The 27,220-nt window shown below is 41.1% G+C and overlaps 1 protein-coding gene across 3 annotated transcripts in view; it reads left to right on the top strand.

Moving 5' to 3' along the window:
* RAB31 (RAB31, member RAS oncogene family) overlaps window positions 1-27,220 on the top strand; it is a 64,192-nt gene that overhangs the window by 20,655 nt on the left and 16,317 nt on the right. For all 3 annotated transcript variants that reach the window (XR_004781364.2, XM_035564137.2, XM_035564138.2), the window contains exons 2-5: window positions 4,937-5,016; window positions 7,959-8,040; window positions 20,708-20,779; window positions 22,698-22,804. Coding sequence is in view for 2 of the 3 variants with exons in the window: in XM_035564137.2 (XP_035420030.1) it covers window positions 4,937-5,016; window positions 7,959-8,040; window positions 20,708-20,779; window positions 22,698-22,804 (341 nt within the window). In the remaining variant the exon portion in view is untranslated. The remainder of the gene's footprint in view (window positions 1-4,936; window positions 5,017-7,958; window positions 8,041-20,707; window positions 20,780-22,697; window positions 22,805-27,220) is intronic.

Below are 27,220 nucleotides of genomic sequence, written 5' to 3'. Positions count from 1 at the left end.
TACGATATGCAAGACTCATGTTAAACCCTGCCAGCTCTAATGAGACATCTGCCTCTAGACCACGTCTGAATGAATCTTAGTTATTACCAAAAAACGCTTTGGAAGGGCAGACATTTTCAATTTATACAAATTGAAATACCCTGGATTGAATCCTGGATTTGTCTAAATTGATGGGAAAACTTCCATCCCTCCAAAGGAGCCATGTGTTTGATCGGTATTTTGTAGAGATCAGTTCTCCTTTACTTCTCAGTGCAGATTTTTATGGCACCCGTCGCCAGGGTATCTGAACCCTCTTTTAAAGCTGAAATGGGAAGTTAGTCATGAGATCTGTAGTGATTACAAACCAGATGTTCTTTTTTCTTTCTTCTTACTTTGCAAGTAGAGGACAGAAGACAGTTTCTGCAGTATGTTTGTTTTTAGCATGCCATTTCCTCATGTGAAATACCGTATAGTATTCTTGTTCTATTTGCATTTCCAAAATCTTAGGGTCATAAAAGATTTTTTGCATGGTTTATCTAATTTTACATATATTAAAAAGCCCTGTGTGTTAACATGGCACAGAAGGATTCTGTGCTGTCAAGAATAAAATAGCTGTTGCAGCAGTATGCATAATTATAGGACTACTGTTTAGTCATCAGTCACAGAATGCATGGACTTTTTTTGTGAATTCACCATTTATTCTGTTTCAGATGTGGAAAGAATTTACATGAAGAATTTAGTTTGCTCAGCACAATAGGGCTTGACCCATCTGAATCTATTAAAAGCTGTTACATATCTGGGCTAAAGAATAAGGCCCTAATCAGGGATGTGTTTACGGAGTCATATAGCTCCATTCCACATGGAAAAGTGCTTCGAGAACTGAGTCCTACGGTGGTGCAAAGGTATAAACAAGACATCCATATTTAATTAAAGAGCTAATTTTTCCTGTTTTTTTTTTCTTCTTTTTTTTTCTCCCCTGCCAGAATGCACACATCTGGAACAGTGGATAGAGGAATATACCCACTGCCTATTTGTAATGAGAAAATGCTTTTCTTTTTCAATATATACGGCTCGTATTTTAACTTTTTTTTTTTTTTTTTTTCGTGTGCTGCTGTGGATCAGCCAGAAGAAATCAGCATCTCGGTTGTTGTTTGCCTGCAGATTAGTTGCCAGCATCCTGTAATTCTGCTGGCTTGAAATGTAGCCTCATCTTCTTTACAGTAATGGGAGCAGAGAAGAGCCAAATGGGGTGGTTCTCTGTGAGCAGGAGTGTGGGTGGAAGCACCGAGCTTTGTGGCATGTTGCTCTCTGCTCCGGCGCTCTTAAAATCCTCCTGCCTCAATCTGTGGTTAAAGGATTTCAGAGGAGTAGAGAATGTGTTTTCAGGTTTATGGAGCAAAAAAATCAAGAATCGGTCATGCTTGTGCTGGTTCCTTGTATTTATCAGAACCATCTGATGCTGCTTTAGATTTTCACATCCATTTTGCAGACCGGGGGAGATTCTGAAGTTGTGGCCACTTCAGTGAACTAACAGCGGTTTGCTTACCGTGGATTACATTTCTACTCCTTTCCTTCCACCCCACCCCTTTGGCTCGTCTCAGTACAATGCAGTTTATAACTGAAATTTTGTAAATGTGCTACGAGGCTTGTGAAGAAGAAAGGAGAAAAGCAAACATGCGGTTGGTCCCATGAGTGACTCATCCAACTGTTCTTCTGACAATGCAGATGACTGCGTATGCCTGCCTCAGTCACTGCTAATGCGTCAGGATCAGGACTCTCGGCTCAGAGTCGTCATTACAGACATATTTCTTGCTTGCTGTTCCTTCCATGGGGTGGTATGCTCCCCATCATTGCATGTGCATTACATAGTGCTGAAACCCTTGGCTCGGATTTCCCATGGATCAGGATTCTTCAGAAGAATTACAGGATCTGTTCCTTAAAGTGTGACATAATCCCTCAGGACGTATTCCCAGTTTCTGTAGCTTGTCAAATCCACTCAGCTCAGTACTGCTGTGACCTTTTGTATAGGCCAAAATTTTATTCCTTGGTGTGTGTTTGATGTTATATGTATACCAATGGAGTGAAACAAAAGAACCAGATTAAAGGATGTAAAAGCTGGTGAACATCAGAACTTTGAGAACTGAAAAAAGAAGTCATCCACAAGCATGAGTGTTAGCAAGGCATGTGGCTTGACAGGTCTGTTATAATCCTTTGAAGAAAAAGAAACACAACAAGGATGATCATCCTCATCACATTTTAGAAAAATGAATATATGTAGGGAAAGACCATGTAGCAAAGAACAAAGCAGGTGGTAGCAGGAATGCTTTGCATATTGTAGTGAGGAGGTTAAATTGAATGCATTGCTGAGAAGTGAATGACGTTTCTACTTCTTTGAAGCAACCATGCTTGCTTTCATTTTTGTGAGAGCTACTTGGAAAGTCATTCCCTAAATATTGTCAGCAAAATATAAGGTCCGATTAGCAGTAAAAGATTTCTACGAAGTTTTCAAGTTGTTGCATAACGTCCACGCACCATGCTTTGCTTTGCTTTCGGGCAGGTGGGTGTTTTACCTGATGCCTGTGGGCACGGTACTGCAAACTGAAAGTTGTCTGCGCAGCTTTAAATTCAGCAGTAGAATGACACTCATTGCCTAAAGTAGGAAGGTTTCTCTGTTTCATTCCCTTCCCCTCTGGGCTCTAATGATGCTCAGGTAGCTGGCCATTCAGACCCTTGAGGCAATGAGATGGGAGGGCTTTTTCGGCTGAACCCCTTTGTGCCATAAACTGACTGCTCCTGGAAAGTGTAGGCTGGCTTCACTGGTGGTCCAGGTCCACTGGTTTCACTGGAGTTAGACCAAGGGTAAATTTTGGCCTCTCTTTAGTCAAAGCAACCACAGCAGCGAAGTCTTGAGGGTGCCTGTAAGGTATTTGAGGGCAAACAACATAGCTGGCATGTGCTTGACTTTAGCTGTGCTCATTGCGAGAGATGTGAGGGAAAGAGAAACTTCTGAAGTTCAGTTAACGTTAGCATGAAATCATAGCAGGAGTCGTGAACTGGAAGTCGAAGACGCAGGAGTTTCCATTAAATGAGCTGGGCTTTAATCTGTGCGTGTGGATGGCACGTCCCTGCTGGTGACTGGGTTCCTCTTGCTTAAGAGAGGTAATTGCAGTTGCCCTTCTTAGTGACCCATCAAGGGAGCAGAAAAAAAGTACACGAAACTAAAGTACCATCAGGTCACATGAAGCAATATCTAGTTTCGAATGCAGTGGCAGAAACTACGTCCCCACAAGAAGGAAACATAATTCCTCACATTCAGTGGGTGGTAGTTTTTTTTTTTTTCCCACAGCATTTTAAATCCAGAATAATAATTAGATTCTCAGTTTCAGCACAGAGAATTGTCTTTTTAAAAATGTGTTGTGCTATCCTGGTCTAGTAATTATACAGAAATGTCAGCTGGAATTGATAATGAAGGCAAAATTTGGGAAAAGCAATAGGATGTGTTGCTGCTATTGATCAAAGGCTACAGGGCTGGTTTTAAACACTTACTCTCTTTGATCTTTTTTTTTTTCTATCGATTGAACACGGTAGATAAACAACTGTCTGTGTAGCACAAGCATTTATTGTGGCTTTTAAGCTGACTAAGGAGAACTTTGAATTAAATATGAGAGTTGAAATGATGGTTTTCTAATAAGTGCAGTATATAAAGATTTCTTGCAGTGGTGTTATAGTTTCATTTAAACACAGGAAGGAAATTAAATACTGGCATCCTTTTTCTTTCATATTTGAAAAAAAGATAAAAATGACAAAATTGATTACGGGAGAGGCAAAGGCTTTTTTCTTTTTAAATGTAGTTACGTAGTGCTGTCAAACTGCTGTCTTGTCTTGGCAATTTCTGATAAATTTGTGTAAGTTACTCAAATGTCTTAAAATGCAGAAACAAATGGATGTTAGGTGAGTTTCTGCAATTAGTTCCAATGAAATTAGTAGAAAGCTTTCCACAGACTTTTTAGTGACTTGGATTGGGCCCTGGGCAGTCATCGCTGATGTCTTGGAAAGGTCAGGATCGATTTCCTGGCATCCTCTTAGTCTCTAAGAAGGCTCTTTGCATTTCTCTGGGAGACACAGTGATATTGCTATTCCCCTTCCTTTGTAATTCTCTGTATTTATATTCTGCTACCTAACATACAAAGCTTCTCAGGATAGCAGAGGGAACATGAAAAATGCTGCTTTGAGGGGAAGTTGCTCATATCTTAAATGCCTAAAATAGTAATTCTGAGTAATGTCAAGCTTTCTTCCCTTCCTCCTCTCCCCATCCTACCCCTCGTCTGGGAGGGATTCTGCATTTGATTTCAGTGTTGCACTGCTCTTATCTTTGCTTATTGATTGTGGTGGGGAAATAAGTGCAAGTCGAAGCAGCCTTCTGCATCTCAGCGTGGAGAGCAGTTTGTGTCGCGTTTAAAGCAGCGCTGCTCCACCCCAGTCCAGCAACACAGCTGGCACAGGGGTAGCTGCACATCTCAGGGGATTCGGCCCTTTGGATTCCTGCCTTTTCAAAAATACCTGAATACCTCAACAGGCCTGAATGAAATTATTCTCTGGCGCATGGTTTTGCTGGGTAATGCACCCTGTGTTCGAAAGTGCATCTTTTTTTTTTAACAAGTAAATGGCTGTGCTCGAAGTACTGCACTCCTTCCAACAGGAATATAAATGCACCCCAAAAATACAAGGCTTCAAGAGAGGGAAGTCTTGGGATGAGGAATGGGGAGAACCTTTCATAATTCTGACACTAAAAAAGTAATAATCCCTGTGCTTTCTTTTCTGTTGAACTATTTCACCTGCCCCACTTGCCACTAGAAAAAAAAAATAATGTCACAGAAAATATCTGACTATTTCTTCAGGTAAAATACAGATAACTAAGGTCTCCTGAGTTCACTGTCATACTTTTCCTTAATTTCAGGATACCGGGGTTGGGAAATCAAGCATTGTTTGTCGATTCGTCCAGGACCACTTTGATCACAATATTAGTCCTACTATTGGGTAAGTACCCTGCATAATATCACTTTTCTTATATAGACACTGCCCTCAGCTGAGCTACTTTCTCTTCTCCTTACTTTTGGGGCTCTGAACACTGCATTTTTGCCAATCTCACTGAACCCTTTAGTCTCCTTGAATGGCTTTCCATTTGTGTTACCTGCTTAGAGAGCCTGGGGCTGCCCAAACCAGCTCTGCTCTGCTCTCCCTGTTCTGGGAACACAAAGTGGGCTGCAACTTACTTTATGGCCATGTGCTCTCTGATGGAGAGGCTGTCAGAGCTGTGCCTTGTTTCTCACATGAATGATGTCTCTTGAAATCACCTCTTTGCTGGAGCTGCCCAGGACCTCTACTGACCTGTGTTGGGCATGGCCATGGCTTCCAGGTGTTGTTCCTTCCACACTTTGCATGGTCCAGTGTATGGTATAATATGGTAAAATGTTTGTTATAGACATATACGTCTCTCTCTCTATATATTTTCATATAGAGAGAGCCTATATGTATATGAGCTGACAATGGGTGAATGCTACATGTACTATTGTTTACTTTCCATGCAGCAGAACAATTGGGAAATCTCTGTAAGTAAAAGCTAGTTGCTTTGGTTTTCACAGAAATAGGACTTGAGGCTAAACTGATATTTTTTGTGTTTGTGTAAACATAGAGATACTTCAGATTTCCAAGAACACAAAGGAACAGAAAAAGAACCCCATAATTGTTTATTTTTTTTCCCTGCAAGTTCCTAGTGAGCCCATAACACCTAAATAATCCTATGAATCATTTTTTTACTGTTCTCTTTTTAATTTATCACATTTTTCTTCACCTGTCTTATACCCATCTTAGGTCTCTTACTCATCAAGAACTTCCCATGGGAGATGATGCTTTGATCATAAGAGTTTAGTATTAAAATTACTTTAGTTCCCAGTGGTCAATGAGGTATCAGATCTAATCCTTGGAGCTTAACAACCCAAACAGGCTATGATCTGCACAATGACCAGGACATCCCATGGCTGAGTGGTGACAGAAGAATGATGGGGAACCCTTAATGTTCCTAAGTTGTGCATGCTGTCAGGCTGGACCATGATATTGACAGTGCCTGTTCCCAGGTGTGGATGTGCTTTCATCTGGGTTTAGGATGTCACATTGTCCCTGTTTTGAAAAAGACATGATAATGCAATTTAAACAAAGTATAATTAACACCTGCTCTTTATAAAAACTGACAGGCTTTTGCATTTCAGACCATCAGAAGCATATTAGTCCTGTAGCTCATTTTAATTCCAATTTTTTTTCGTTTAATATCCTAGGGACAAATCTGCCAAGTCCAGCATTACCTGGAAAAATTTGAAAATTCTTGATCTTTTATGGGAGAGGAATTGAATATGTGATGTTCACAAAGGAGTAACTTGGGTGGAAAGGCTGATCTTTCTTGTGTGTTATAGCTGTTTTAAATCTTCTGTGAAAGATGGGTAATTTTTTGAGAGGTGTTTGGAGGGCTGGAAGATTTCTTTCAAACCTCTGCTTTTGAATGCAGAGGAACTTTTTGAAATTCCAGGGCAATATTGGACTCCCACTTCTAATGAATAGAGAAAAATGGGCAGAGAGAAGGGAACCAAGCAAGCACATAATGAGTAACATTACTGACTGAAGGACACTTGTTGGCAGTGAAGAAATTGATGGAAACTCGAGTGGTTCTTCACTTGTGTGTCATCATCAGCGTTTTTCCCCAAGTAGTTGTTGTTGCCAAGTAAATGTCTTCTGCTCAAATGGGGAAAAAATCCTTTAATTTTCACAATTGTGATAACAGAGGAAAAATATTTTTCTATTTGAGGATTAAATTGTGAAGACTAGTTTGCATGCAGATGATAGTACTTGTCTGTGTAGGATGACTATGTCGATAAGTTTTTTGTTGTCATTATTTTTTCAGAATTAATCAAAAGTTTTAAATATACAGTCCTTGAAATCTACAGTAGCTGCTGAGGCTCTGAAGTTCCTGTTTTTGGAACTGTGAAGTGTTGCTTAATACTTGGAGTAAAAGAATGACAGCTGAAAGCACACACCCTGAAAATAACCGAAGAAAATGCTACTTTTTATTTATTTGTTTGCTTGCCTTAATATTTTTGTATGCAGTGCAGCATTGTTAAATTCATACAATTTGCAGATGGCTGTAGAGAAGAACTCTTGTATATCATTCTCGGGAGATGTTTTGATCAGTCATATGTCCTTGATATAATTTGGTGCTTTTGTAATGACAGTGCATTGTATCAAATGCATCTTTATGAGCTGGGAAAAAAGTTTTTGCAGCAGAAATTGCTCAGCAGTGTCCAGATAGCATGAGGGAAAAAATCTACCAGAGTTTGGCAGTTTCTCCCATCCAGCTTTCAGTTCAAATGCTCTAATGTAGAAAAAGCCTAAAAAATTATTTCCTAATAGAAGAAAAGTCACGCTATGAAACCATAGGCAAATCACATTTCCTACAAAAAATAAAAGAAGCGACAAAGATTTCTTCATCTGGGCTGAGAGGGGGAAGAACTTTATTTAATTGATTTACTCTGTGCATTTCAGCAGGTGACTTGTCTGTTCCCTACTGATCAAATGCTCGTGACCATCCTCCTAGATTTAATTGAAAATTCATGCATTTGTTGCCTGGTATGATGCTGACTGACATATTCTCAGGTCTGCATCACCAAGAAGATGGAGACAGGTGGCAGCAGCATCAGAGTGTGAGTGGCAGGAGCGTTTGCGTTCCTGTGCTCATGAGCCCTCTGAACCACAGAGGCTTTTCTCTTTTTGTAGGCATTTTATCAAAGTTTTGGTGGCTCCCTACATGTAGTCTATCCCAGCAGAACTGGCTAAGATCTGTAGGTATTTTTTATTCAATGTCACTCATGTAAAGGATTTATGCTGCTTCCTTCTTTTAACCATAAATGAGATCCCCCTACTCTTCTTTTCAGAGCATCCTTCATGACTAAAACTGTGCCTTGTGGGAATGAGCTTCATAAATTTCTGATCTGGGATACAGCTGGTCAGGAGCGGGTGAGTATTAACTGTGCAGTACATTTTTGTTATCTTGGTCTCTTATAATGCATTTGCTCACTTCAAAAAAAAAAAGAAAAAACAACACAATCTTTTTTCATCTTAAGAAGACTTTGCAAGTGTAAATCTGCTGAATTTTTTTGTAAGGTTCTGTGAAGTAGGTGGTTGGCAGTCAGTAAAACAGGTTCCCATTTCTCGGCTGGAGAAAATGCAGAAGCAGGCTGACAGTACAACTGACCTAAAAGAAAAGCTGGCTGTGGATTTCAGCTCTGGTTTCATGATGGAGCTGTGCCTCAGCCTGCAGACATTACCTGTGCCCACACCGTGATCACTAAGGGCAGCTGCATGAGTTGGTGGCCACTTTCCTTGCCACAGCTTGGTGTGCCTGAAGGCTAGGCAATTCTTCTGTTGTTTCTTGAGACTTATATGTGGCAGCTTTCATTTACACCGGAAATCACTTGGCTAAGCTGGTGGTGACTCCAAGGCTGTTCTGAGCTGGGATATTGAATGTAGGCACAAGCTGTCTGCTGGTGTTGGTTTTGAGATTAGCACTGGCAACCTGAACCATGTAGGGTTTGTGTCTTGATTTTATTTTTTTTTCTTAATTTTCCCCAAGTGGGTTGAGTGAATTGCTCAAATTAAATAGCTTTTCCTTTGGCTTTTCAAAAAAGCCATAATGGAAATGATGGGCAATCTTTCATATTGATTGTATATACGCCTGTTTGGTCATTTGTTTCTTTTAATAGGCTTAATGGCAGTGGTATTCTAGAACAGGCTGACTGTAGAGTTCTCTTAATCTATGCCTACATTTATGTTGAGAAATTTAAAAGAAATGGAAAAATCCATGCACATGTTTTAAAGCATCATTAAAACTTGCTATGAAATTACAGTGTTCCTATTCTTAGAAAAATGCAGCTATGCTCATGGTAGGGTGGGGTAAAATTAGGTGCTTATACAGACTGCAGTGTTTGTCCTGCTGCATCCTGCTGTGTTCTCCAAACCTTGCGTGTGAATTGCAGACAATAAAGAATTTTGCTGTCAAGTGCAGGAAATACTCATGCTTTTCTTTACAATGTGCAGTGTGACGTAAAGCGGGCCTTCTGAAATCTGTTGACTCTTAGCAATTTGGTGTGTTATTTATGATGGGAACAGGGATATTTAAAAACGTTCATGAAATACGGCATCATCCCTTCCCTTGAACCTTGTTTGTTCCATTTCTGAATGGCCTGGAGCTGAAGAAGGTACTGCAAGATTGTGTGTGGAGTTTCAGTTGGTCAGAGATAGCAAAGGTTCAGTTTTCTTTCCCATGGTTTGCTTCTCCTTGCTTATTCTTTCTCCTTCCTCTCTCCACTGCTCCACTCCGTTTTTTTTTTTTGTTTTTTTTTTTCTCCCTTTGTAGCTCTTTGGCACACAATCGTAGAATCATAGAATATCCAAAGTTGGAAGGGACCCACATGGATCATCATCCAACTCCTGACTACACACAAGACTAACTAAAAACTAAATCATATGTCTGAGAGCATTGTCCAAACACCTCTTCAACTCCGGTAGGCTCGGTGCTGTGACCTCTGCCCTGGGGAGCCTGTCCCAGTGCCCGACCACCCTCTGGGTGCAGACCCTTTCCCTAACACCCAGCCTGACCCTCCCCTGTCCCAGCTCCATGCCGTTCCCTCGGGTCCTGTCGCTGTCCCCAGAGAGCAGAGCTCAGCGCCTGCCCCTCCGCTCCCCTCGTGAGGGAGCTGCAGGCCGCCATGAGGCCTTCCCTCAGCCTGCTCTGCTCTGGGCTGAGCAAACCAAGGGACCTCAGCTGCTCCTTACACATCTTGTCCTCCAGACCCTTCACCATCTTTGTAGCCCTCCTTTGGACACTCTCTAGTAGTTTTATGTCCTTCTGACATTGTGTCACCCAAAACTGCACACAGCACTTGAGGTGAGGCCGCACCAGCGCAGAGCAGAGTGGGACAATCCCTTCCCATGCCGTGCCTGATGCATCCCAGGACATGGTTGGCCCTCCTGGCTGCCAGGGCACACTGCTGGCTTGTGTTCAACTTTCTGGCAACAAAAACCCCCAGATTGCTTTCTTTGTGGCTGCTCTCCAGAGTCTGTACACGCAGCCATGGTTGCCCCATCACAGGTGCAGAATGTGACACTTGCTCTTGTTGAACTTTGTTGGTGATTGCCTAGCTTCTATTTTGTCAAGGTCTCTCTGCAAGGCCTCTCTGCCCTTGAGGGAGTCAACAGCTCCTCCTAACTTAGTGTCATTTGCAAATTTACTTAGCATGCACTTGAGTCCTGCATCCAGATCATTTATAAAAACATCACAGAGAACTGGCCCTAAAATGGAGCCCTGTGGAACCCCATTAGTGACTGGCCACCAGCCTAATGTCACCCCATTTGCTATAACTCTTTGAGCCCAGTCCATCAGCTAATTGCTCACCCATCATGTTATGTACTTTATATAGAACTCTGTTCTTCGGATGTAGGTAGAAGTATGAATCTATTTTACCACATAATCTTAAGACTCTCAAAGCATGTTAGGAGTATTAGCTTTTTAAAGTAGATGAATATTAATATGTTGTATTAATGAAGCTGAATGATACCTCACTTGAGGCAGGAAATCTGTGACTGAGTTTTGACTCTTGGATACAAAATCTGTCCTTCCCATCTAGTCCCTTATGTCCCCATCCCCCCTTTTTTTAAGCTCATCTTTTTCCAAACATCTGTTTTCCTTTCCTTTTTCGAACAGTGATGAGCAGTGGCAACCACAAATATGGTTAAATCGCTCAGAATCTGTTACAGATAAGTTATGTTAATGGTTTTCATGTGTAATAATGAATTATAACATCTTTAGGCCAGGGACCTGAAGAGGGCCTAGGGATCTTTTTCTTCTGTATTTCCACAATGCATTCCCAGTCCTTTGGACTCTTGAAATACGGAGTGATAAATGATGTTGATGATTGTTGAACACTATCTACCAAGTCAGCTGAGTTTCCCAAGATGAGGTCTAGGTGGTTCTCTGTCCTGGAATATCCCCATTTTATGGGTAAACACATCGTTCTTCTCAGTAGTTTATTGATTTTAATTTCTATTTGGGACTCTTGTTATTTTATCTTCATCATGTTGCTCCTTCTGATCTGTTATTCAAGAAAGCGTGATTTCTTTCTAGTTATCCTCTGAACAACAGTGATGACCCAAAGCTTCCAACCTACCCCCAAACTTTGGGCCTATTGCTGTTTTCGTATTGTGTTAACAAATGTATTTTAAATGATGTTTCTGCTTTGAGAAATACAACTTAGAATACATTTGTAAGCAGACTAACAAATGTTGTCCTTTCCTTGTTCTCTTTCGTTTTGTTGAGTCTTTATGTTCCAGTGATAAAGTCTGGGAGTTTTGTCAATGCTTCTGTTGTCAATACAGCTGATAACTCTTTTTAGGGCTTCCTGCTCTTTCAACATTGGGTTAATTTAGCTTTGTTCTTCTAAATGCCAGGCCGCGCACGGGACACGCGTGTGCTTATTCTGGAGCTGGGGGACCCTGTACTTCCCCCGCTGTGCCAGCTGCATGCTGTGTGCCTCCTGGTCCCCCTCAACAAGCTGAGAGAACCTGGAAATTCATGGGACTCTTTCTGAAAAGAGTCACACACAGGGTGCTGAGGAAGCAAAGGCGAGAGAAAAGCAAGCTGGAAGCACTCAGCACCCCCTTGAGGCATTAAATCAACTTTCAGATACCCACTTGTAGCTTGTCAAGCCTTTAGAAATGTTGGTTGTTATTGGTTTTGAAAGCTTGTAGTAACACCTGGGTTTACTGAAGAAACTGAATATACAGACCAGCCAGACAGAGCTTGGTTGTGGAGAGCAAATAACTTCTGATTGGTGTGGATATTGGATACAATATTTTCATTTCTTTTGTGTCAGGAGACTTGGAATTGTAGGAAGAGCCAAGAAGTAACTAAAATTGCCATTTTATGGGAGATAATAAACAGCTGTCACTTCTGCACAATGACAACAATGCAGCAGAAAATGGAGATGAAAAGCATTTCTATCGCAGTGTTGGTGGCAGAGAATGCTCTGCATGCTTCCTGGAGGAGAGCTGGGGAGGGGGACGTGGCTTTCCAGCAGCGTTCACTGTGGAGAACACACGTTGTAGTTGATGACAAAAAGAGAAAGCTTGTTAATCCTTTTATCTTGTTTCCTCTTTTGCCTTTCTTGGGTAGGCAAAGCATTAAACTGGCAGTATGCTTAACAAAATCCCTCTGCTTTTCTGTGTCTAGATACTGGTCTCTGCAGACCCAGTTGTGTGATGTTGGTTTGTTTTCAGATGAGCTCACTTTATTCTGTTTTTCAGACGTCACCTTCCCTCCATCCAGCCTGTTTTTCAAATCTCCCTTTCTTCCCATCTTACATTTTTTCCCCATCAGCTTTAAATTGTTGCTGTGGACTTCAGGACTTAAATTCATGGCAATTTTGTTGTTGTTAGCAAAGACTCCCTTCCCTAAGAACAATCTCTTCACAAGTTAGCTAATGATGTTTTACTAGCATATATTTTGGTTCATGATGCCCTAAGTAGCTTCTAATTACAATGCTTTGTCTGAATACCTTGGGTGGCTGCCAGCTTTCCATTTTGCCAGCTGAGGAATATTGTAGCAAATACTTAGGGAGCCTGAGGGCCATGTTTCTAGGGCAGAAAAATTTATCTCTGTCCTTTTTAAGTGTACTCTTTTTTTTTTTTCTTCTTTTTTTCTTTAACTGTTCATTGATGTGGTACTTAGGGATATGGTTTAGTGGGTAATATTGTTGGTTGGGGGATGGTTGGACCAGATGACCTTGAAGGTCTTTTCCAACCTTAATGATTCTATGATTTTTCAGGAAAAGATTGGCAAAGATATAAGTAGCGTTTCATAGTCCTCTTTCCTGAGTGACAGTAGTTGTTCTGGTGATTCTAAGGCAGTGTCACAAGGTAAGGTGTGTAAATGCTCCTTGATAGGAGGGCTTTTTTCCTCATTTCTCCTAAGCTGGAAAGTAGATGTTGGACCTAAACAGAAGTAGTGGATTTCTGCTCTTTAACAGGTAGAGGAGGCAGGGTACCTTGCTGTTGGTACCACAAAACCATGAGAAACTTGTTCACATGTAAAATCTGGCTGCATCCTAAGATGATTTCTTTCCAGAAACAAAACGTAACTCAGCATGGTGCTGGAGCTGTCCAGTCTGTGTGGACTCAGTCTCAAATGAGAACAGGTCAATGGTTACTAGCACATCGTGCCTTGCCAACATAATTACCAAGCTTGTATAAGTTCCCACTGAAATCACACTGTCCTGAGAGGAGGTAACAGCATGTATCAATGGCTTGAGTTGCTTCTGCAGTGAAGATGTCTGAATTTTGCTCTACAGTTGTATATGGGTAATTGTGATGGTAGCCTACTGCTGGCTCATTGTGAGGTCGTTTCCTGTACATGATGTAAGGACATCCCCACGGATGCTACTGCCAGTGTGCTGTGAAGGTCAACGGGTGATTTGGTAGTGTGTGTTCGTGAGAGCACAAGTGGCATTGGAACTAGTGAGTGAATATGTTTATTTTACTGTTTTTAGGGTGAGCATAAAGCAAGGTAAGTCATTGTAAGCCAACATGTTTTTTAAGCTTCAACAAACTTGCAGCGTGTGTAGTTTGAGCCATGGCTTAGGCGTGCTGTCTTTTACATGTGTGTTTAGTGACTGTAAACTGCAGAAAGGCTCAGCACGGGTCATTTTTGTGATGCTGCAAAGATTTGTTTTCTGCTTATTTAAGATATTTTCAAATAGATTATCTTAAAATGTTGGCATTTTTCCCTCCGTGCTTTAGGAATTCTTACATTTTTGAGAAAAATGCTCATTCTCTTATATAAATCTTCATCAATTGAACTAGCAAAAATACATGTAAGATCAGAGACAGATAGATCTTTCCTGACTTATTAAGCTTGCAAATCCTGAGATTTCCTATATACCCCTACAGGAGTGATATCTGACTGATCTTTACTTTGTCTTTCCTTTTTTTTTTTTTTTTTTTTTTTGCCCTCCTGACCTTCATGAAACACTGATATAAGAAAACATACACATTTTAAAGCTTCCTTAGAACTAGAATCACAGTCTTGAATCATGGCAGCAAAAACCGTTCAAGGTTATAAAATGCTAAATCGTATCTGATAGTGGCATTCATGCATAACATTTTTCCATTCACTCTTTGCCAGCTGAGAATGTCAGGAATTTTTTATCCCTTCCTTTGCTGCTTCTTGTGTGAGAAGCTTATGTTTCGGGATAATCTGTTTGACACTTCTCTTTTATTTCCTTTGCTTCTCTCCACACCCTGTATTTTTATTTTTTATTTTGGCAGCCATGCCTTGAAGATGATAAAAAGAGGCATTAAATGCCTAGACTTGGGCAAGTAGAGGCTCCCAGGCTGTGGTATATGTGCTGCTAATGGCGCACAGACCGCTGCAATGAGCTTGTGCTATGCACCTCGAGAGTAGCCGAGGGGTTTGGTCTTGGCCGCTCAGAGGCTACGTATGTAGTCAGAGAGCAGCTTCTCAGAAATGAGAATGAAATCTAGCTGAATGACTGCAGCAGTCAGGAAGCAAGCCTTGTGCTGATGTGCACCTGCAGGTACTTGAAAAGGCACCATGTGGAAAACACTGTCTGAATTCAGCTCTTAATGTGCGGAGGTGTACAATACTCTGAGCACTGGTCTGCTTCTGTTTGTGCTGTGCATCCTTACCCTTCCTGGCTATGCGTGTAGGCAAAATTGTAATCCTTCAGCAGCAAGAACAAGTGATGCTCTTTACAGTCCAGTATGGTAAAAACAATCCAATAGAGGGGTTGTGGGTGTTTTCTATTTTTTTTTTACTTTTATTTTTTTCTTTTTGGCTGTGGAGTTTGGAGGAGACAGCCTGGTGTGGCAGAGAGCCAGTGCTGGGGTGTAGCACTGCAGGATGGTGCAAAGAGCTGTAGACATGAATTAGTGTTCCCTGGTGTGCCTGGCAGACTGAATGAACCCAAGCTGTCTTCAGCAGGATTTGTTAGCCTCTTTATAAATAGGCAGGAGTGGCAGTTCTTATTTTTATATTAATTTGGCCTCTCTCTTGCTTTCTAAACTAACATTACACAAGACGTGGTTGAGAGACTTTCACTACCACAACTTGGGTGTGATTTATGTTGTGCTCCTTTGAATTTGTTTTTCTCTTCTAATTATTCTGATATGGCTACTTTGTGGGATTTTCTTCTTCCCCATTCTGTGCAGTTAGTACCGAGGACATGTAAAAGGTGTTACCTAAGACCAAGGATACCCTTTCATGATGGGATACATGGGAAATGGAAAGCAAAGGAACTTTCACAAAAAAGTTGCAGAGCTTCTAAATAAACGGTGAATTCCTGAATAGCTGGCTGCTTCCGTTTTGCTGCCCTTTGCAAGGGTGAAACTTCTGTTGACTTCAGTGAGATGGCCAGATATGGGGTTGCAAAATCCCCAAATGCTCCTGGAATCAACTAGAGCAGCTCTGGTTATGCTGAACTTGCATTTGCACCACTTAAGAGTGGATTTGTCCTCAGTAGCACGTGGCTGTACAGCTGCGAGGGTTGTGCTGTCTTTAGTCAGATTCCGAGAGAAAAACGGGAAAGGAAGTTTCATAGGTCACGTGTGGCCTCACAACCTCTTCCTTAGAGGCAGCGATGGTAAGCCACAAGTGCAAAGGGAACACGTTGGTAGAGGAGTGTGCTCTGAAGACAGTTTTCAAATATTCGCGTGACTCTTAAGTAAAAGAGTCATCGGGACTGCGTGAAGCTACGCAAGTCATTAGTTTTGTTCTTTAGTATGGTAAAATATGTTCCTTGTTTATATTTTGGATGGCCCTTTCAGCCTGGATGGAGCTGTTGAAATGAAAGGTACGCCCCTGAAACTTAACTGTTGCGTTGGATGCGGTGGTGACCTCAGCCTTACAAGTTGCTATCGAACCCTACAAAAGCAGAACAGGCTCATGAGTGGTGGGCATGGGTCGGTATTCCCTGCCTGCCACCTTGGCACTCTGCAGAAGACGGCATGGTTTTTGTGGTTGCTGCATGAGAGGTACAGGACTTCTGAATTCCCATATGGGGTGAGCTGCTTACTCATTCCACAGACAGGAGATATTCTCAGTGCCCAGAAGGGACACCAGGTGGCAGGCTGTTAGATCCTGCCTTCTTGCACTAGACTTACCTTCCAACCAAAAGAGCCTGGTTTAGCAGGCTGGCAAAGCAGAAGCTAAAAGACTGCTCTGCATCGATCTTTCAGCCAAAGGCAAGTGTTGATGCTTGGATTTTAGTCATTCAAGCTGGGAATTCAGAATTTTTGTAATTGCCAAAATAATATCATCCTTGTAGGAGCAGTGTGGAAAAACGTGATTAAGCTGGACCTTAGTCAGCTTTTGAAAGGGGTTAAGCGATGTCGTTATTTCTGACAGTGGGAGCTGGTACATCCTGGCTTGTATCAGAAACAGTGCAGCCAGCAGGAGCAGGGAGGTGATTGTCCCCCTGTACTCTGCTCTGGTGAGGCCGCACCTCGAGTGCTGTGTTCAGCTTTGGGCCCCTCACGACAAGAAGGACATCGAGGCCCTGGAGCGTGTCCAGAGAAGGGCTACAAAGCTGGTGAAGGGCCTGGAACACAAGTCCTGTGAGGAGCGGCTGAGGGACCTGGGGTTGTTTAGTCTGGAGAAGAGGACGCTCAGGGGAGACCTCATTGCTCTCTGCAACTACCTGAAAGGAAGGTGTGGGGAGCTGGGGGGTCGGCCTCTTCTTGCACTAGAGGGAATGGCCTCAAGTTGTGCCGGGGGAGGTTCAGGTTGGAAATGAGGAGACATTTCTTCTCAGAAAGAGCAGTCAGGCATTGGAACGGGTTGCCCAGGGAGGTGGTGGATCACTGTCCCTGGGGGTAGTTCAAGGAAAGGTTGGACATGGTGCTTAGGGACATGGTTTAGTGGGTAACATTGTTGGTAGGGGGACAGTTGGACCACATGATCTTGAAGGTCTTTTCCAACCTTATTGATTCTGTGGCTGTTTGGCTGCTCTTCCTAGTAGGTTACAGAGGGTCTGACTCCTCGGCAAGTTTGGGGTGGCAGCGAAGGGGGATTGGGGTGTCCACGGGGCAGAGCCGTGTCTGCCTACCCACCATTCAGATAGCCTTTCTTGAGAAGCAGAGCTGTCCTCATGCCAAATCTTGAACTGCTCCTGTTTCTCCTAATCTTCTTGGGAATTTCTGGATACAGAAATACTGAGCTATAAAATCGAGGTTATAGACACTGTACTTTTCTAATACAGAAGGTAATCCCGTGAGATTTAATTTGGTGAACTGCTTTTCTGTGTGACACTTGTTTTGGGCTTCTGTCCCACATTTGGTCCTTGGCAGGTGAAAAATATGCACATTAGCATTATATATCCCTTTAATTTTGCATTACTCTTTTTTTCCAGATAATTAGGCCAGAAAAATATTCAAGACAGCTTTGCTTTTGGGCAATGGAATTGAAAAAAAGAGAAAGAAAAGGGGGGGGGGAAGGCATTCAATAAATGTAGTTATTTGCATATTTTTACTGGTTTGTTTGTAACCTGTGAAAATCCACGCTGATAAAACACATTTGTTAAGAGAGTCTATTATTAGTTTATTAAAGTTATTTCGAGTTACAATTTTTCGATGCCCATTGATTTATTTGATGCTGCAAAGATTATTTTTGTGTTTTCTCATGGACAACAGTGATTTCTTATGACTGGGACTTAGTATATCATGATGTTTGTTATTGGACTATATGAAGGAGATGACAAAGGGGATTGAATTTTGGTTTTATTTGATAAGTATTCCGTACTGTGATAATTGATGGTAGTTATTACTAGTGTACTTTCTGTTGTTAAAAAATTTCACGGTATTTTTTTCCTTACAGACCTTAGGAAATTGCATTAAGATGCACTGTAATCCCATTTTGGTCATCAAAAGTATGTGCTGGATGAAATCTATCATGATGTTAAAAAAAAAAAAAGTTGAAGCCACATGCTCAAATATGAATGAAGTGTTTTCTTAAAATGCCTTATAGCTAAGATATTACAGTAAAATAATGGAAGGGGAAATAACTGTCCTGCCAGCTGAGCAAGTAAATAGATTTCCAGCACTACAGGGCAGGAAGGTCACACTCACGTGTTATCAACATCTATTCTGAATCTCAGTGCCCTTCAAAGGCAGTTGCCTTTCTGAATCTCCCTTGCTGTGATCTTGCCCTCCCTCTTCGCAAGCTTGCAAGGAACTGGAATATTTGAAAAGATTACTTTGTCTTAAACAGCAGAGGAACCGCATTCCTCCTGCGTGCTGCGCCTCTGTGTGCCACTTTGTGTTTCCTGACACAAGGAAAGGGTCAGCTGGCTTAGTCTGGTGTTGCTGTTAATGGAATGCGACATGCTGTTGAGGCGATTAATTAATCTCCAAAATGTTTTGAAAGAGGGTTTCTTTGTTTTTGCATTTTACCTTCACTGATTTACAATGACTATGGCTTTCATTATAGAGGGAAAAAAAAAAGAGGAAAAAAATAAAACTGATTGCAGAACTAGGCTGTACCTGCAGAGAGATGTGCACAAAATAACTTTGGAAGCACATACTTACCTGAGTGTGGTCTGAACCACTATCAGTCTGGCATCTAGTGGTCCTGCCCTTCCTCATTTTTCTCCACCACACTTTCCCACTCCTTCCTTTTGACTGAGCCCGGGATTTACCAGATGCACAACAAGCTGGTTTGGGAACCCAGCTGAAAATTAATCCTACCAAACAAATTGGTAGGTTGCATCCTGGTTTCATTAAAACCTACTTGTCCAGGATCCAGTGGAAGATGCCTGCTTTTCAGCACAGTTTTTAATTTCTGGCATTAACACTGGCAATATTGTTCAGGGAAACAGTTATTACAGAAAGTGTTCTCATCACCTGGTCAAAAGAAAAAGGGCTGATGTTCCCAAGAAGTGGTACAGCTTCCTGGTGTGCTTTCTGGGCCAGTGCTGGAGGAATCCAAAGCATGTGAGCTTAACTGCATGGCTCCTGTGAAGTGTGATTACTGTTATCTGAGAGCTTTTTGTAAATTCATGAATACCTTGTCATCTGGATTAAAACCAAATCAGTATGTGTAGGGGATATGTAATTTTTTTCCAGAAGTTTAGACTGGGAGGGTTGCATATACACAGCGAAAGGTCAGACTGCCCTCCTCACTTAAGCTCCCTGATTTTCAGGGTACTTTAACACAACACACTGGAGATTTCTGTAGTGATCTGGAGGGCTAAAAATGCTGGAAAGCATTTACTGCATTAAACATGCAGTAAGGCCGCAGTCTATAAGCCCAGCAGACACACATCTACCCGACTCCCTGAGGATCTTGGCTGGTCCCTTTTCTTCAGACCTGTCTTCTCGACTGATTCCTCTCTCCTTTTCTCATCCCCCTTCCTGCTGTTTTCTCCTATTAATGAGCTGTTCCACCTGCATCCCTCCCCAAAGCACTTCAGCCCTTGGCCATCTGTCACGCGTGCTGCCTGTGCATCCTTCCCGTTGGTACGGGAAAGCACCGACCTTGAACTGGATGAACAGCTTACACACTGGCACATGGCCTCGTATTCTTCGGAATAACTCGCTTTTTGTGTTACATAGGAAATGGCATGAAATGTTCCTGGGCTGCCTAGGTGTAAATGCTCTGCCTGGATGTACAGTTTCCAGGCAAAGATATGTTCCATGAGTCTGCAGAGGCTTGCGGTGTGACACATGGGTCTGTACAAAGGTTTCACCAGGCACTGAAATTCATACCCAGCCCTAATAACACAGTTGGTTCAGGACCCGTCTTCAGTTATTAGCTGCAGTTTTGTACAAAGCTTTTACAGGTGCCTTTCTTTACGCATGAAAATCTGCAAAATGGCTCCATGAGTACAGTGAGGCTAAGCGTATTTTCCAGGACAGATTATTTTTGGTTTGCTTAAGAATAGCTTTAGGTGAATCAGCAAAAAGGCTTCTCGACTTCCTCTCTCTGTGTAATTATAAGATGCGATTCTAAATCAGGTGCTTAGTCATGGTAAATTGTGAAAACTGCTGTTCATTGGCAAGCTGTTGTTATATTGAACATATTTGTAGTTTTTGTTTTTTCTTAAAAGGATGTTTGACGTGAAACAAGCTGAAGAGTAACTTAAATGGCAAGAACCCATGTTTTTCAAACTGTTACAGTATAGGATAACTAAACATGACAGGTGTTCATAGTTTTCTGACAAATTAATTTTGAGTGATTTGCAGTGTTATTGCAAACCTCAACCCCAAGCTGAATTTGTTTTGTTAAAACTACAGAGCAAAACCTTGGTGTTTGCCAGTGTAAGGGGTATATAGCTAGTCAGGTGAGGCTTCCAAATGTCAGGGAATTTCATGTCAAAACTCCTCAGAGTCCTCTCACTGTAATGCAAAACCTGCATAGAGCCCATAGTGCTGATCACATAAGTCCAGCAGGATGAAGAGCAGCAGAAGAAAAGGAGGAGGACTCATTTTCATTGTTTCATGGGGATTTAAGGAAATTTGGAGACCCACAACCGCCACCGAGGCCTGGTCTCTAGCGGATAAATGATGTTTTATTCATGATTTATTTGTTTATTGGTGTGGCATTGTGTTTTAACAGTTTCACTCCTTGGCTCCGATGTACTACAGAGGTTCAGCAGCAGCTGTCATAGTTTATGATATCACCAAGCAGGTAAGGCTTTGTGCATGATTTTTGCCTATGGTAAGTACTCTGCTTGGGCCCAGGTTTGATGTAAAACCTGCAGCTTCAGAAGTAGTTACATGCTAATGGGGTTTATTTAACCCCATGCTAGTGGGGTTTATAGGCTTCTGTAGTTTGTGTAGATTCAGTTGGAAGTGTCCAACTGTCTTAAAACACTGAATGTAAAGTTCTTCTGTAATGTTTAAACTTTGTCCAGGCAAAAGGTTGGAGGCTGCATTCTGGGGAATTTCCTTTGGATTTCCCTTGGCTGGGCAGACATGATGAGATCCTGCAACACCCCCCCCCTTCTGTTACCACCTGTAGTCACAGAATCACAGAGGGTTTGTAGGACGTCTGAAGGCCATCTGGTCCAATCCCTCCTGCTCAGCAGGGTTACCCAAAGCAGGTGGAATTGAATTTTACTGCAAAAAAAAAAAAAACAACAGCTAGCTGCTTTGTCAACTGGACAGAAATTCTTTTGTTTACATATTACTGATTTTAAAACTAAGTGTTTTTAAGTAAGCATATAATCTCGTGTTTGCATTGAGGAACTGGAGTCTTCCAGAGCTGCTTAACTTTGAAACCAGTAATGAAATAATAAGTCTCTGACCTTTGGCTCAACATTATTCATTTGGAATGAAAATTGTATTTTCAGATGTTAAACTGCTCTTCCTCATTTCTCAGCCAGAGGAGGTTGGAGGCTCTAGCGGAATTCCTTTTTGTTTTTGAAAGAAACCCCCTACTGATAAAGCCAAGTTAGAGGAGACGTTAATGGATGGATGGACATAACAGTTCACTTGCATTTTATTCCCATTTTGCAGATTGAATTATTTATTGCTAGGTTGACAAGGCCGAGTTGGTTCTCCAGTGCATTAGTGTAACAAACGATCGGTGGCAGCAGACGGTGGCCACTATAGCACAGTGGTACTATTCTCCTTTTGCTAACTTGCCAAGAAAAGATGAGAATGAGTGAATTATACTGGACTGATGATTATTTGTAATTTAAATGTCTGATAGTTGATCTTGCAATGCATTATAAGAATAGAACCTGGTTTTGCCATCCCTTTTCCTAACTTACATGGAACAACTCACAAAATAGAGGGGAAAATAGGAGAGGAAAGGTGAATGTGTATTTCACTTTTTGATGCCTAATGCTCACAGAGTTGAGCATAAGAGTAGAATGGGTGTTTTTTCCCAAATGACTGACAGTGCTCCCCCTTCAGAGATATTAATGAATTAAAATGAATATTTCTAGGAACAAAAGTGATTTTAATGCTATTAGTTCAGTGGTGTGCAGAAGTAGAAAATTTACTATTAAAAGGTAGGTAGCAACAAAAAGTACGTGAATTTTCTACTTGGAGGGAAAAAGCCAGATGAATTGTCACTTGCCTCTTTCATTTACTAATGAGTAAATTGAGGTTTACCAGGTCACAAATTTGGAAATGCAGGGGTATGGCTGTGTGCTCAAGAAGGAGAGAAAGGGGTCACTGAAAACTCTTCTGGACATTGCTGAAAATATGAGAGTGGCTGAGATAATCCATTAGGGAAAAGTTGAAATGAGACAAATGAAGCTCACATGAAAAATGAAGGAAATCAGCTGCTAAATAAACTTAAAAGAAGAGCTGTGGCATTCTTCATCAGTGAATATTTAAGAGAAACGTTCAGTGCTGCTTGAAAATAAAGAAATTTAAAAACAGTGAACAAGTTCAAAATTTTGGGGCAGTCTTATGATGTAGTTTGGAAAACAGATTGCATAGATCCATCAATCTTCTTTTGGACTTGAGGTCTATGAAATTATTACATTAATACTGTCAAAGCTGTGTTCCTCTGACTTGAAAAATACAAAAAAGCAAATACACACATCAATGGCAACTAGGCTTTTAGCTTATTTATCATTTCTCTGATTTAGGATTCATTTCATACTTTGAAGAAATGGGTGAAAGAACTAAAAGAACATGGTCCTGAAAACATTGTAATGGCCATTGCTGGAAACAAATGTGATCTTTCTGATATCAGGTAATGCATCCATTTTTCCTGTTGCTTTGATTGCAGTGACTTTGATTGCGGTTTCTTCCTTCAAGTAACCGATTTGCTTTACTTTTGTCTTCCAATCACATTAAAAATGCAGAATGTGTTATGGTATGAGCAAACCCAGCAATGTAAAAGCTAGAAGGATGGGCCTGAGGTAGAGTAACTTTATTCAAAGAGTAGCTTTGAGAACTTGTGCTTTATGCTTTGCAACAACTGAAACTGTCTCATATGGGATGTAGAAAGTTTTTTTGTTTGTTTTGTTTTGTTTTGTGTCTGTATTTTTCTTTGAGCGTGACCTTGGGTAAGACTTGTCACCTATGTGGAGCAAGAACCTCCTGGGAATGTGAGGGGAAGGCTGAATCTGCTGAGATTTTGTTGTTTGGGATGAGAGTGAGGCTAGATTCACCCTTCTGCTTGCTAGCTGTATTTTGGGTTTGCATTTATCCTTTCAGGGAATGGAAGCATATTCTGTTGCACAACAGTGAAACCTTTGTGTCAGTCTGTGACTGTTATTTCTTGCTTCAGCTATGAGTACAGACTCCATGGCTGTATGTGATGCTCTCTTTTAAGGACCTCAAAGACTGTCATGGTTGTTCAGATATATCCCCCTGTTGTTTTATAGTCATTATTTTGGCCCAGGTTCACCAGACCTCTGAAGCACATGTGTAACTTGACGTAGGTGATGCAGTGTTTACTGAATCAAGGAATATATAAGGGTTGAGTCTGTGTAATTTTTTTTTCTCATTCCTCAGTCAGTCCTGAACCAACACAAAACTGAGTCACAGCTTTCTGTAAAACGTGAACAAGCCCTGACACTGGAGACTCTTGGTTTTCTAAGAATGGGGGACACAATATGTTGGTATCTCCTACAAGATGAAGTGATATGTTTGTCAGCATGGTGAAGCTGAGTCCTGTACTAGGAAACAAAAGGTTTCCAAATGTGAAGTAGAAACAAGAGGAAAGGATGTGCATAAAAAATAAAAGCAAAAATCAGCTGGCAGGAATCTGAGCTTTCAGTTGCCCTGAGAGTCACTTTAAATTTATTGCTTAAATGTTCTGAGCAATACATTTGCCCAATTAAATCAAAGATAATAAATTTGGAGATTGTCAAAAATGGCACTAATTGCAAATGAATCTATAGCCTCTCCTCCCCCTCCCTTCTGGTAGCATTTACTGCGGCTGCAAGCTTTCAAATGTGCTCTACTGGAGACGTGTTGATGTGGGGACATGAAGAAAAGCTTGCGCCGTAGAAGTGTTGTGAGAATACTGTGGTTCCTCAGTGACTGTGCTTTTCCTGCCATATTTTTCTCAGATACTACCTGTTGTTTCCTGATTGCTGATCATACATTTCTTGCTCCTGTTAGGCCAGTGCAGCTCTTCCATACACAAAATGTCCCAGTGTTTGCATGGTGCTCATTGTCCTCAACGAACTGTCTGTTAGTCGTTTTGTTGACACTCCCCCCATAATTACGAAAAGTTTTGAGATTTTCTTTCCTCTGCAGTTATTCTTTCTGCATCCCCCCAGCCTTTTCTCTTTCTAAAGTCATCCAGTGATGTCCATTTAAAGAGATTTTTGGTGGACGAATAGAGAGCAGACTGTATCATACACGTTATTTTCACAGTTTTTCCAGAAACCTGATTGTTTCTGCAATACATGCATCTGTATGTATCCTCTGTCTGCTTTATGTCTTAAAAGTGACTTCAGTAAAAATGATTATAGGTGAAATGTGTCACCAATTTATCACACTGTCTCCAATGAGTAGAAATGAATATGCGTTTGGGCACAGAGAATTTAAAAGTAAGATGATGTGAGCACACAAAAGCAAGCTGCTGTTTGTATGTATTTTTGGCATCTCTGATTGGTTTTGTAGAACTTTTGGCAGATGTTTTGTTGGGAATTAGAGAGACAGCTGCTTTAAAGACCTATATGAATGGAAGCAAAAGAGGACTGGCTGACCAGGTCCCAGTTGATTTCATTCTGCCATCTCTACGAGAGTAGGAAGCAATATAAGGACGTATGAATGGAAGAAGCAGGAACTGATTCTTTTCCTCTGGCAAATGCTGGCACTATTTCTCATAATCATTGGCCGTGTTGCCCTCCTCATTTAGCATCTAAAAATTGTGTTTGATCTGCCAGATGGATTTGGGACACACAGTAGTCATGCAGCTTTTCACAGTGTTGTTAATAGGCTATCAGCAGTTCTTGGTGCTTTGTGGAAGTAAATTTCTTCTTCACTTTGAAGGATTTTCTACTGCTAGACAGGCAGTTTTATTTAGTATAAATCCCCATCTTTGTTATAAAACTATAAAAACTGTAGTACTGCTGAATGTTTGGCATATTTTTAAGTAATAGCCTTTTCCTACTGATATGTGTCCTGTCCTTCTGACAGGTCATTAAAAATAGTTTCAAAGGCAGAAGCTGAGATATGAACATGAAAAGTTGTAAATATCGTATATTTATATATAAATATGAGCAATAAAGAAGTAATAGTCATAACACCAACTGAGTAGCACTTACTTCTCTGAAAATATGGTGCACCTTAACATATTATGTTCACTGGAAAGTGCCAGACCCTTGGTTAGAGAATTCGGCAGAAATTCCTGCTCAGGTCTTTCCCCTATTCATCTGGAATATTTATTTATTTCAGTAACTATTCAGAAAATCTCAATGGGGATTGAATCTACAGAACACTTTAGAAAGCATAAAATGAAATAATTGATGAATTTCAAAACAGGTATTCTTCTAACTTTCCCTGTAGGCCTGGAACTTTCTCAACTTTCTGAACACTACGATGGTGGCTCTTGCCTTCTTCACCCATCTTAATGTTTATTCATTTATTTGCCTAGAGTTTGACCATTTGTGCTTTTTCTTTTGGACAAGGTAGAGTCTTAGCCGTGTTGACGTTCAGGCTATGTATAAATCAAGCGGAGTTTTCAGTTCCAGCAGCACTGGAGGGAGATGCTTACTGCCCATGTGCTGTGGAAGTTTATAGGCTTCCTTTAGAAATGTCATCAGGGAGGGCTCAGAAGTTTTGTGGTGCTTCCCTGGAATATTGTCACGTGCTGCTGTTTTATCTTTTCCTGGAATGCTGAAGTTCGCTTTCTTATATAAATTACAGCAAGTCTGCATTACATAACCCTATGCTCTGAAATGTCTGCTTTACTGTGGTTTGAATATTACACTATGTAGTTAAGTTCCTGTTTTTTTTTTTTTTTATATCTCAGCGGCCATCCACAGATGGCAATATCTTTCATGATAAAGGCCAAGATGCCGTTTCACAATTAGCGAGGGGAATGCTGCTTTCACTGTGCCTTCTACAATAAAAAGGCATGTAATGAAAAGAAGCAAGTAGTGGCAGCAAGCTCTAGATACTGTAATTGCAGTCTAATTTTTCAGAAACCATTTGTAATAAATCAGGCAATTATTCTGCCTCTCTAAATCTTTCCCCTGAGCAGCAGACCTGAATTATTTAAAATAATATACCTCCATAAACTAACTGGGAAATTACGTTGTTGCGCTCCAACTTCTGTTAAAGTCCAAGGCACTGGTAATAGGATGAAATCGTACTAGGAATCTCTGGATTAGTATGTCACAGCTGTGAGGTGAAGGGGTTGAAGCAAACTCTGTGCAACGCGCAACAGTAAAGCCAGGCAAAACACAGCAGTTGAAATACTGAACAACTGGAAATAAAGTAGTACTGGCACCCTGGTATTTCAACATGTGTTCACACATTAACATTCAGTTTCTGTTTCTGAGATGTTGCTCAAATTCAGGAAGAGCAGTGGTTACAGATAATGGCAGGCACAGCCAGGATCAGCTTAGCCACCTGGCTCAGGCAGATACAACATCAGCATGGGGCTTGCTTTGTGTCTGAAGCAGTTATTTTGCATGTTGTAAACTGCATTTACCAACTTTTCATGCATGAAGCCCTAGCTACGAAATGAGGACATTCTACCTGTGATTTTAAGACGGCGTCACTTTGGTGACATGGCACGGATTGGTTTTATTCCCCCAGCAAAAATGGTACACTCAAATTGTTCTTGCCAATGCGCTTGGAGTCAATGGCTTTCATATTTCTTTTCAGAGTCTGCCTTACTTTCCTGCACATTGCAAACACTTAGACATATGATGCTCTTATTGTTTTCTTCCACAGTAGTCATACCCTATGTTGTTTGAATACTTGGTAAGGACAGTACTGCTGCTGGCTGCATCAGCAGAGCTGTAGGTCTTTCGCTATTGTTTTAATGCTTTTCTTATTAAGGTCATGTTTAAAAGACAAATAAATGGGGTTGTCATTTAAATTATCTCCCTTCTTTCAAGGCATGGATTCAACAGCAGGTCAAGAAATCTGTAAATCAGTCATTGGTGAAATATGGATATTTGGAGTGTGACTAAATGAC

This window comes from Cygnus atratus, chromosome 2 (assembly GCF_013377495.2).
Source record: "Cygnus atratus isolate AKBS03 ecotype Queensland, Australia chromosome 2, CAtr_DNAZoo_HiC_assembly, whole genome shotgun sequence".
NCBI lineage: Eukaryota > Metazoa > Chordata > Aves > Anseriformes > Anatidae > Cygnus > Cygnus atratus.
The sequence above is the reverse complement of the archived record's forward strand: the minus strand, read 5'-3'. Positions and strand labels throughout refer to the sequence as shown.